Source organism: Hirundo rustica, chromosome 22, assembly GCF_015227805.2.
Source record: "Hirundo rustica isolate bHirRus1 chromosome 22, bHirRus1.pri.v3, whole genome shotgun sequence".
Classification (NCBI taxonomy): Eukaryota; Metazoa; Chordata; class Aves; order Passeriformes; family Hirundinidae; genus Hirundo; species Hirundo rustica.
This window is the reverse complement of record NC_053471.1, coordinates 4949578-4962244: the sequence shown is the minus strand read 5'-3', so window position 1 is coordinate 4962244 and position 12667 is coordinate 4949578. Positions and strand designations below refer to the sequence as shown.

General features: G+C 43.3%; 1 protein-coding gene across 1 annotated transcript in view; it reads left to right on the top strand.

The window, feature by feature from the left end:
- Positions 1–304: 304 nt before the first annotated feature.
- The window catches only part of PLCH2 (phospholipase C eta 2), a 42493-nt gene continuing 30130 nt past the window's right edge, over positions 305–12667 (top strand). Inside the window, exon 1 of the mRNA XM_040084783.1 lies at positions 305–414. Coding sequence (XP_039940717.1) covers positions 372–414 — 43 coding nt within the window. The 5' untranslated portion in view covers positions 305–371. The remainder of the gene's footprint in view (positions 415–12667) is intronic.

Here is a 12667-nt window from a genome sequence, read left to right as displayed (position 1 = left end):
CTTTTCCGAGGGAGTGAAGCAAAAGACATCCCCACGTCCTGCCTGAGAGCAGGGAGGCAAAGAGTTAACAAACAGTTATCCCAGGTGGCTGAACACTTGAGTTGCAGGGGAAAGGCTGGGAACATTCATTGAGCTCCTGCGCTGGTTTCTACCTGCCAGCAGCTCCTGATGCACTCCTGCACAGGGAATAAAGGATGAGCCTGCTCCGAGCACGGGCAGCAGGCATCCCTAGGAGCCCTCGGATGCTGCAGTGAAACCAACGGGCAATGCTCTCTTCCTCATTCTTTAAAAGAGTCTTTTGAAAGATCAGGGATGTGCATATGGTCTTTGCTGCTTCCCCTGGTGTTTTCACTTGAATCTCTCACTGGAATATGGATGATGCAAGCACAATTAAATGCCTCAGCCCAGAAAAAGGTAAGGGGAAAACCTTTATTTTAACCACCTTTCTGAGGGAAATTAGTTTTACTGTAGAGGAAAGTGTAGTTTACAAAGCTTCCTTGGGCACTTCTTTTCTGTTATTCAAACTTAAATGTTTTACACAAATACAGCAGGTTCTTAAGGGAGCTTTTGCTGTACCTTTGCTCCTACTATCATTAAAGCTTAAATAATAAATGTATCTCTAATGGCTGCTTCTTCCTGCATAAAGTGTGCAATGAGGGAGTGCACCAGGTATGTTCATGTTCCTTTTCTGCTCGCTTAACTAGCTGCTGTCACCATAAGAAAGGCTTTCTATTTTTAACCAGAGACCTTCTGCTACCCACATTAGAAGAGAGAAAAGAGACTACAGTTCTGTTGTGAGTCAGCTGTATTGTTTTAATTTTTAAAAACAGGTGATTTTCTACTCATTAGATGTAGTTTCTTTGCACCCATCCAACAGGAAGAGTGCACAGAATCAGTTGGGTTTGAAGTTGTCCCTGATGGGATTAAACCAGGGGTGTAGCCAGGGAAGTGCCTCGAGCTGGAAGAACTGTGCTGCAGTGTCCTGCATGCTGAACTTGGAGCTCATCCCTCCTGTACTGATGGCTGCTGAAGGAATCTATGAATTCAAGACCAATTCTCAAAAGCCCAGCTTTTATTTTTAAAAGCTTTAGTTCCTTGTTGGTTTACTCAGGAAAAGCCCAGAGTGAGAAACCCTTCCCAGTGAGGTATTTTAATTGACTCCAATGCCTGGTTGCTTGTCTGTATGCATTCTGTATTTTATGCCTGTTAGGTTCGTGGTTTTATAGGAGTTATGCAACAAGTAAAGAAGGGTGTCTTGGGTTCTGTGTCCCCAGAAAAGCTGCTCTGAACACTGGCCTCACACCTTGGTGTCTTTGGGAAGGCAGAGCAGCATCCCTCACTCCCTGTGTTTTCAAATAATCAATGCCTAGTGCCACATTCCTCAATCCCTTTTGAAGAAAACACTCCTTAAAGTTCTGCCTTCTTTTCTAAAAATCATTTCTGGATGAAAACTTTACCAAAGTGGAAAAATGCTTGGCTCTGACTTGGTGTTTGAGTGTCAGAACCAAACCTCGTACCCGTGAGCTCTGGTTTGGCTTTGCCGTGTCTTTGTTATTAAAATACCAAAAATAAGCTCCAGCAGTGCCATTCACTGAGAAAAGGACACCAGGTAACTCAGAGAGGTGTGGCTGTACCTGTGCAGTCATTCATCACTGCAGCAAATGCTTTCCAGTAACTGAAGAAGGATGTGGATGTGAAAATTACAGCAAATTGTCTTTCAAAGGTCCCATTCTAGAGCAGAACTGTAATTAAAAAGAGGGTGACCATAGAAGATCACATAGGAAAAGGTTCTGTTGTACATAGAAATTGTTTTTTCCATAGTTTAATGACCATTTTGGAAATGGTTTTATTTATTAATGAAATTAATATCAAATCTAAGAATACTTCTAGGCTGTGACAGATTTAAGGAATCTTAGAAGTATGCAAACAATTCAGGTAAATAATGAGAGAGTCTCCGTGTGCATCACAACAACAGAAAAATGTTAACCAGTATTTCCTTGGAGATTTGTTAAGAATGAAGCAGAGATGATGAGATGCATTTGAGCATTGTCAATATTTATTTAAAAAGCAAAAAGACCCCAGATTTTAAAACTTGGCATAGGAATTTATTTACCTGTACCATATTGCTGGCATAGAGGCTGGAGATTTGGGAGCTTTAACTGAGCAATATGCTAAATAGGGAGTAACTATTTCCTATATGGAGGAACTTCTTTTATTCCAAGGAAAGAAGGTGGCTTCTTAAATCTTCTTAAGACTCTGTAAATCCTCAAGTTTTGGATTGAGTTGGCTGAAGTGGTGCATTTATCACAGAACTGTGGAATGGCTTGGGTTGGAAGGGGCCCAAAATATTGTTTTGTTTCCTCTCCCTGCCATGGGCAGGGACACCTTCCACTATCCCAGGTTGCTCCAAGCCCCATCCAACCTGGCCTTGGGCACTGCCAGGGATCCAGGGGCAGCCACAGCACCTCTGGGCACCCTGTGCCAGAGCCTCAGGACCCTCATAGGGAACAATTCCTTCCCAATATCCCACCTGACCCTGCCCTCTGGCAGTGGAGAGCCTTAACATACTTTTAATGATTGCATTTTCTAACAGAAGCATTTCAGGACTGAAAACAAGAATAGTTTGGTTTTGAAAATATCATGAGGGGACAGCCTGAGTATTCCTGATCCAGTTATTGTTCCCTGAGACCTGATGTACCAGTGTGCATTTGTATTTTGAACAGACAAGGTCCTCAGTGAAGGTGTGATGGAGCAGAAATTGTGTCACCCAAAGTCATTTTGGCTTCTTCCTACTGGGTTTAACCTCCAACTTCTGAAAACAGAGGAATGAGAGAAAGGGGCTCTCACCTGAGGATCTCCCTGCAGATCATCCAGGTAGCAGTTACCAGGCAGGAAACTGCAGAGGCTGAGATTGAATCAGTTTGTGATTAAACCATCTCGGTGTTTCTGCCAGATGGTGTCGTTCTAAGCCAGCGAGTGGAAACACCTGGAGAACAAATGGGGTCACCGAAAAGAGCAGAGGTTCCATGGGCAGGGCTTCCACGGGCTGAAGCCACGGGCAGGGGGTTGGATGAAGGTTCTTTTTAAAGGGTTCCACCTTCTTGCTGTCATCTGTAGCATTAAAAGGAAATGGGATTCTCCTCCCTTCTCCTCCCACTCAGGTATAAAACCACTCATGGTGCAACTGAAGCCAGGAATTCCCAAGTGTATGGAAGCCTCCAGAAGCCTTCATATGATGGTCTATTCAAGCATTCATAGGGAGAGGCACCAACATCCAGGCTCTCAAGGCTCTGGTGTTCCAGTGACTTGCCACTCTCCTTTTTTAAGGGGTTCTGGCTGACTAGAGGCTGAGTGATGATGATCCAAAATATTCCTTGCTCCCAGTAATTCTGAAATGTTCCGCTACCACTAAAGATAGTGATAAACAACTGATACTGTCAGTGCTATTGGGAGAAGAATGGGCCATGTCCTGAGAGAAACATCTTGTCTGGGAAAATCCTTCAACAATGTGGCAGCTGCCAAATATCTTCCAGTGGAACAGCTCGTGGGATGTGGCTGCAGAATTTCAGCCTCCAAACTGCGACAGACCCCCAGGAGCAGCATGTGCACAGTGTCTCTCACTGGGGAAGATCTACACTCACATGTTCTCAGGTTCTCCAGCATCATCGCTCCTGATTTTGCTTCTTACTGAAGATGCTGTTTCTGCTGGTCTAACCCTCAATTAGAGACGGTTTCCAGACGCCTCATCTTCAACTTGATTAAGGAAAAAAAAAAAAGAAATAGGGAAACATTGCAAAGAAAATGTCACGTTAATGCTAAGTGGACAACTTCAAATTAACTGGTACCATACGTGCAGATTGCTGTGATTCATGTCCCTTCTGTCCCTGACAATCATTTGTGTGGGGAATGTGAATTGAGTCCAGCTAAATGGGAAAGATTTCCCACTTCAGGGAATTACAGAGGGATAATCAGTATTGGCCCCTGCAGGTCTAAAGATGTTATGTGGCAGAGAGCAACTAAATTTTCTGGCCTGATGAGATCTGACATAGAGTGAGTGTGGACCTGCCAGCACTGAACAAAGTCCAGAACCACTGCTAAATGTGGATCCCTGTAAAATATTTTCCTGAAAGCCCATTTTTCCAGTTCAGCCAGTGAGCTGACACTTTCATCAGCCTTCAAATGCCTGCTTATCTTCTGGCTCTAAGCCCTGGGGAGAAATGAATCTGTCAGGATGTTTTGTTTCAAACTGAGGTAGATATTGGAGGCCATAGCAAAAGACAGAAACACATTTCCTGTAAGAGCCCAGGAGCAATTACTTTACTTCCTGTACATTTACCTGAGCCCTACTGAAACCAGGACCAAATGAAATTGTCAATCAGCTGTGAGACTGCAGCCCCTGACCTTGCTGTGGGCTCCAGCTCAGCACCCTGCACTCTCTGTGCTGCTTTCTGCTGGAAATCTTCACCTCAGGGGTTACAGCAGGTGGTTCCTGCTCAAAGGAAACCACAATTAAGGTCATCTTTCAAGCTTCCAGGAAAACCTGCCATTGGTTTCTGAGATTTACAGATGCTGGGTTCTGTTGAGTGATAAGTTTTTGAAAGGAAAATTTAAAGAAGAGTCTCATAAGGCTGTCTCTTGGATGTCGCAGAAGCTGAGAAAAGCACTGAATGAAGACAGAGGCAGAGTTATTCCTAGAGCCATTGCAGCTCCTTTTTTTTCCCCCCATCTTTCATGAGACTGGTCTATATTTGAAGAAATAGGGAGTCTGTCACATATTTCAAAATGTACATGGCACAAAAGGAAGGTCTAGAAGAGTTCTGAATTTATAGAGATAGAATACATTAAAATTCATCCCAAATACAGAAGTAAAATTTGTGAGGTAAAATCACTTTGTGGTGATGCATTTCAGTATCAGGTGTCTTTTCTGAACATCTTTCAACCTGTCTTGCATTCCTGTGCCCATTTTGCCTTGGAGTCTTGAATCCTTGGTGGGGATTTCCTAGAAGGAGTGATCATATTGATGGATTGCTTTCCTCCCAACCTGCCTTAATCTCCCCTCTCTGTGTTTATGGGCCAGGGCCCTGAACAGATGGTCAAGCACTGAAAGACCTTTAAATGTAAAGGGTTTATGATCTTACTTCAATTAAGTGTGTAGGGACATTTTCTTATAAGAGTTGGTGGTTGGAGACAAGGTGACCTTAGAGCACCATTTATAGTCTTAAAATCTTCATTTTATGCTGACATTTTTCTACAACTGGCAAAATTTGTTTATAAACAGCTTTGCGAGGAAAAGACTTCAGCAGCTCAAATCACAAAGCCCGTTCTCACTTAATTAAAATAATTGCAGCATTTTTTTTCCAGATGAGCCCAGTAGAACTAAACATCATGGCAGGAGGCAGAGCAGTTGTCATTAAATTAGTGCCGTTGTTGCTAATGGGTCCACGTTCCACAAACACTCCTTCAAGTGAATGAAGTAATTTAAGGGATTTCACAACTGATTCATTTTAATAGTGGGACTTTCTAACCAGTTTTGGGGAGCCCTGGGAACGTTCATGGTTGTGGTTGCTTAAAGCAGCTGTCCCAGGGCTTTCCCACTGTGAATTCCAGCATGAAAGGAGCACCAGGGAGAAGTGATGTTACAGCCTCTCCCAGTGGGATCAGTGGAATCAATGGCTGGATGCTGAAGGCAGGTGTATTTCAGACAAGATAAATAACTTGCTGAATATGCTCTGAGCAGGTGCCCAAATGTTTCACTTGGAGGCCTGGTGGGTGAGACACAGAGAATAACCTGAATTCCGCTCGATCCAGGCAAGATGTGCGGCGTTAATCTCGAGGGGGGATTACTGTGCTTAGAGGTGCTGTCCAGATGGTCGGGCAGGCTCTGCCTGTGCCCATGGCAGAGGTCGGCTGGGTGGAGCTGGGCTGGAATTAGGGAAAAGGCAGCTTATGCACAGTTGGGATAAGGCTCTGGTCTGGCAGGTGCTCTGGCTTTTCTGAGCCCAAAGCATGTAAAAATGATTGATTTAGTCAATTCTTAATAGAACCAATACAGAATTATTTAGTTGAAAGACAAAAATAGAAAATGTAACGGTGAGTGTCTTTTCTTCATCAGCATCTGCTCCCCAAATCCCTCTTCTTGGGAAGAGCCCACACTAAAAACATGGGCAGCTGTTGCATACACACACAGCTGTGAAAAAGCAGAGAGTGCATTGGAAACACAAAGGCAAATAACTCCAGCAGAGAGAAGCTGCAGCTGAGCTGGCTGGTCTGGCTGCCCACTTCATGCTGCTCGAGACCTCTTGGAAGCAGCATTTCTGGGGAAAAGGGAAGAAACATAAATCACATGTTTAGAGGTAGTGAATGAGCATCATCCACCTTCGGTTCATCAAGTCCAGACATCTCTGCTTGTGCTTGTGCCTCTGTATGTGGGGTTTTGAACCTTTACTGTAACCAAGAGTATCCCTGACTTGTATTTAGTGATGTGCACTTCAACGAGATGCATTTGCTTTCTGTATTTCAGACACATCTTTGCATTTAGTGCTTCAGAAGGCAGTGACAGGCTGCCTAACTCCTGTGAAGATCTTGGGCTGGGGTAGCTAAGATGTAGCTCTAAGTGGAGTTTCTGCAGCCTTTACAGGGTATTTTGACTGGGGTTTAGAGCTGAAAGTGCAATGAGGAGGGCAAAAGTAAGTGAGAGAGAGGTGTGCCAGAAGGCACTGATATCTTCTGTCTCCTCCTTGTATTTTATGGCTATTGTTGGTTGGCAATCATTTTCTTTTGATTCTTCAGCCATGAGGAGTAAGATTTCCCTGGGTGGGAAAAAGGAAATGGGAATAACTGTATCGAAGTTCTGTGTATCACTGATAGCTGCCCATGAGTGGCTCAGTGTTTTAGAATCAGACTCTTGCGATGAGGTCAGTTTGTTAATCTGGTAAACTGGGTCTGTAGAGTAGCCATGCAAAGGTAAAGGGAGTGCATGGCTGGGAAGTCACAGGTCTAATCCTGGTGGATTTGCAGGTCAAATACCCTGCCAGCCTTGTAACATTTAATGTCTTTGGCAGTCAAGATACTGAAATTTCTACTTCTGGTTTTTCTACTTTGAGGGCTGCAGCTGTTTCCCCATGTATTACATAACTGTTCACACTTTTCCCATCCCTCAGCAGTCAAGTGAATCCCTCCATCCTGAAGGACTGCATTAATGATAAACCCATTTGTCTCAGGAGGATCTCCATCCTGTTCCCTTTTCTCCATCTTCCAAACCATATGCGTGCTGTGCTCCTGTGTCTTCTTCAAGATGTTCTTTCTGTGGGATGGAGTCTGGCTCCTCTGGCACTCTTGAAGTGAATTTCTTCCTCTGCAAGACTTTGACATTCCAGCATTGTTCAAGGGTTCTGAGTTCCATTTTTAGCTAAGCCACAGGCCAGCCTGGAGATTCAGACATTGTTGGTTTTAAAATCTGTTTCGTGGCATGAAAAGCCTTTGTTACACTCAGACAATAATACGTTCCTGAAGTGCTGCGGAAAGAAGTCTTTAATCTCCGTGTTATGTCAGGTGAGCAAGATTTCTCTGAGGATGTCAAGTGAGGCAAGAATAGAAACCCATTTCAGTAGGCTTAGATCCTAAGTCCTCAGCTCAGTGCGCTTAAGAGTTGGGGGATGGATTGTGTCCAATTTAACCCTTCCTTATTCCCTGTTGCTTTTCCATCCAGTACCCAGCATAATAAATGGAGGAGTCTTCTGAAAGATTTTATTTTGTTTCCAGATCTTTGTTTCCATGATGATTTTCTTAGGAGGCCTGAAGGGGTGTATGGATAGTGTCAACTGAAATAACTTAAATTATCCTTCTCTGTGTGCTCTTAGGATGAAAAATCTAACTTTAACTTGAATATTGCAATAGTTATTTTCCAGTGCTATAAATCGTTGACATTTCTCTCTACTCAAATAAAACCAAATCCACATTTCAAGCCCCATTTTTGCAGAATTCTAATTCTGAACCATGAAATCAATATCTTGAGCAATGCTGCAATGGGAGTTGTATTTCACTCTTCTCCTCCCTTTCCCTTGTCCCCAGGCTGATAACACATAAATGGTGATGTCCTGGCAAAACTGATATTTGGATTTTTGAAGGGAGTACCTTTAGCATTCTGTGCCAGCCACTGATTTTGCAGCATGTACAACCTGGAAAACTGCAAGGAAACCTGATTAGTACTGCAAGAGGGGAAAAAAGGAGCCAAACACTTGCAATACTTTTGGTTTTTGCAAAAGTTTGCCTTAACTCTGTGTCCTTGTATTTGAGAGCCTCAAAGTTTAGTTCTTTCTCCTTCCCTGTGAGGTACAGCAATGACATTCTTGCCATTTAAGGTGTTATTTCTAAAGCATGGATATTACATAAAGATGTTTATGGGTTTGTTTGAGGAATTCAGAGAAGCAGATTGTAGAGAAGACACCAAAACTCACAGATCCCAGCTCTCATCCTGGCCCAGGCTTCACGTGAAGAAAGGATTAGGATCTTAAGAGCAAAGTTTCCTTTGTTCTTCCCTTCAGGGCAGTTTTCTGTGGGATGCATGTATCCTTCTGAGCATTTCACAGGAGAAGTTGCTCTTTTCCTGATGACAGTTTGCAGTCATCTCACTAAATTGCTCTTGAAAGATGCCTTAGGAGGGTAGAAGGCTGCGGTTGAAATGTTTGAATAAATAGTGGCAAGAGTGTACACAGCATCACTGCCACCCGTGGTGCAGACCCAGTTTGGTTCTAGTTTGGAATTAATGTGTGGTTAAACTCTGAGTCAAGCCCAGTGTAAGAACTCCGGGCATAGGTAGTGAAATAAACAACTTGTAATTGAGAGTGAATCATCTCCACAATTAACTACTCCAAACCTTTTTTCAAACTGTGAAAGGAAGAGTAGGAAGCACTTAATGGATATGTTTTTAAACGGGCAATTTGTGTTTAGCTCATCAGAGTAGAAGCATATGAGGCTCCTTGTACAGATCACAGATGGCAAGAGAGATTGTCTATTGTACTTAAAACTTAATGTAGCTTAAGTGGTTGTGATCACCTAAGTGACGGATTCCTATATTTGGAGTTCAATGAGAGCATTTCAGCTGGAATGAGGTAGTGATTTAGTGCTTTTGAAAAATTAATCCTCACCTGCTTTTATCTGTCAGTCCTGGAGCCCCCTCGGTGCTCCTGGTTCTGTTACGGCTGTTCTGGGCACAGGAGTTTCCTGGCTGTGCCCTAAGCAAGATCTTCTATGGCTGTGTCAGCCTGCAAAGACATCCCTAAATAGACTGTGAGATGGAAAGATACTGGGGAAGAAGGAGAAGAAGGAAGAGAAGGAGGAGAAGAAGATGAAGGAGGAGAAGCAGAAGAAGGAGGAGAAGAACAATGCACTTTTTTGAAACCTTTTTTCCCTCAGCTGTAACGTGTCACCTAAATCCCTAGACAGGATAGGGCAGGAGCACAGCTTTAGGATTAGTGCGTATGATGGATTTAGGATTTGAAGCAAACATGTGTTGCTGTGTTTCCATCGTATCTAGTTTTTGCTGCCTAGAGAGAAATGTTCTTTCTTTTGTCAGAAATGTCCATTAAAATAGTGAGGAGAAACTTTGGAGAAGAGAAGAAGAGCAGCACAATGATATTTTGAAGAGCTGTATGAGAAGAAAATGTGATTATTCTTTTTTCCCAGCCCTGGAAAGAGACCGAAGAGCTTATGTACCTGGGCAGATCCACAGTGAAAGGCAAGGGTGGCTCAGGAGGGCGGAGAAGGGAATGGATTGTGCTGTTCACTGTGCATTGTTTACTGCAGGGGATGTTGTTGGTTGGTTTTGAAGAGCAGGCAGAGCCCCGGAAAGAGTGGGACCTGCAAATCTGTTGGTAACCAAAGAAAGGAAAGGGTTTTCTCTTTGTGGGAATCGCTGTCAGGAGGAGGAAGCGGCGAAGGAGCCAACAACTATAAATTGCTGTAATGTCTTGATGATGCTGAGCAGCTGGGAAAGTACCAAAGGAAAAAGAGAATCAGCAGGAGGAAAAGAATATCATCAGGAGGCCTTGCTGTCCAGAAATGGTTTCATCTACATGCCAAATTGCCTCATGGTCCATCATGTGTCTTCTTTAAAATCTTGAACTGAAGCCCACTCAATCCTCCAAAATAGTCACAGGTATATCACAGTAAAAAGGATTTTATTGGGATTTTAATGTTCTAAATCGGGACTGTAAAAGAGGCCTAAATTTGCTGAGAAACTGTTCTGAAAATACCTGAAAAATACCACCAGATTTTGGAAATCAACAGCTATTTTCTATTTTTTTTGATAGTATTTTTATTCTATTTCATGGAAAATGTGTACTACAGAATCTTGATACCTCCTAAGGAGGCCATCAGTGCTTGTTTTAAGTCCAGCTCAGATATGGATCTCTCAAAATCTCCCTTGCTTCAAAATAAGTTCTCAGTGGCCCGTCTGGCCGAAGACTTCTTCTGGGTTGGTGGCAGCATCGTCGCTTCTCCGAGATGGAAGATTGGCCACTTTGGTAAGATGCTGAATCCCTGCCTTGAATGAAATGGTCTTTAAATCTTTTGTGTTGAAATCTTAGCTAGTGGCACCTTTGTGTAGCAGCAGCGTGGGGAGCAGAAAAGAAGGAAGGACTTGTGGCAGCCCTGGTCTGATGTCACGTTGCTTGGTTGGTGGTGTAGCTCTTTTTGTCTTCAGCAAGCTCCCACTTATAATTCCATGATTGATTTATGTTCTTCGGGACAAGCTAGAGCAAAGTTGTACATTTTGACAGAATTTTAAAATATTCTGTTCCATAGACTCTGTCTCCTTTTCCTTACCCACAGCAAGGTAGGTTTGCTATCTGCCAGTATCATACACCTCTTAACTCTTTAATTTTATTTGCGGTTTAGAGTTTTAAAAGGAACATTTGGAAGTATCTCTGCTGTCTTCATCCACACAGGGTCACTGGACTGTTCAGAGGTTGTTTTCTGAACACTGATACACAGAACTCTCAAGCTTCACTGGCTCTGTGAGAAGGATCCCCTTTGGGTGCTCACGGCAGACTTTTGTTTAAATAGCTAATAAACCCAGCAAACCTAATTAAAGATGGCCAGAGAAAACAGATGTTCTAGTAAAAGCACTTTAGTAACAATCTTCTGCATGTCCAGTGAGGAAATCTGCAGCCTTGGCTGGAACCACCTGTTCCTTTGGAGCACTTTTTCTTCTCTATTTGTCTGTCAGCTTCATCGATCAAAGAAATTTTTTTAGCAAGAGAGTTGGACACACAGATATGGGAATTTTCGCAGAGGTCAAGAAACACCATCCAAATCTGCTTCTGCAATTTCCCTGGATGCAGGTGGCTGGTGGAGGGATGGAGAGCTGAGAGCCAGACCTCAAATCAAGCCCCTAATTTCCACAGGATTAAGAGCATCTCTTCTCCCATTAACACCTCATTTATTTAGGGGTTGTGTGCTTTAAGGATGGGTTCAGTCTTCCATCATCTCTTGTACACAGCAAACACTGTCCCAACCATTGCTGGCAGAATTATAGAGAAATGTTCTTTTCCAAAGACACTTCCAGATTTTTTTGGCCACTGAGGAGAACAGTAGAGAGTCCTGGACTTCAGTGACGCTTGAGCCACTGAGAGCCAACAAGGGAGAGCTAGGAATGGTTGGTTTAAAAGGTGAGTGGGATGCAAAATGAAACAAATGAAGATTAATGAGTTTGGATGTGATCTGTTTTTTAACTGGACCCAGTGTAGTGATGCGAGTGAGCCTGGTGTACCTGGGCCAGGAACACCACAGAAAGTTCACAAGCAGGATTGGCAAATATCTTCTGGACTGTTCAGCTGGGCGGAATTCCCAACACACTCTGCTGGATATATTATTTATTTGGATATAGTGCATATTTTATATCATTATATTGATATATTGATTTTTAAAAAGATTTTATGTGTCCTGTCTGGAAAGAAAGTTATATTCCTGGCAGGAATACTTGGAGCCAGTCAGCTCTTTGGTTTACATATTGATGAGCCACTTATAGCTGCGAAACCATTTCCAGTGAGACTTTAAAAAAATGGGGCAGTCATTATGTCTTCAATGGCTTGGCAGTGCTGAATGTGTGACAAGTGTGGGAGTCCTCTGTTTGTGCGTGGGAAAGCTGTTTTGGTTTGGTGATATTTTAAGGGAACAACTTGCCCTTCTGCTGCACGTGTGCTGGGGGGGCTGTGTTCCTCTGGGCTCACAAACATCTTCTGGAGGCCCTGGAGAGAAACAAGCTGCTGAAATCTGTTTTCCTCTCCTGATGTTGTTTAGGAGGGTGGTTGTTGTGAGGCACACGATTGGGATCTGTCCATGGAGCTGAACTCAGCACGGGGGTTTGGTGCTCCCTGTTCGCTGTCCCAAAGCCTGGGTGGGGCAAAGGTGTGTGACACAGCCTGCGGCTGCCTTGAACCCCGGGACGTGAATCTTTTGACAAAGCTGGTCCATGTACAAAAATACTCAATGACTCAATCTCCTGACTTCTTTTCATCCCCACATGCTAAAATACTCCCACTCCTTCACACATTTATATCAAACTCAGAGACTCCTAAAAGACAATAATGCTACTGAACCATAAATAATTAATTTGCAGACACTAGAACATCTTTCTAACAATAGGCATGAAATTGGTCTCCTTTTT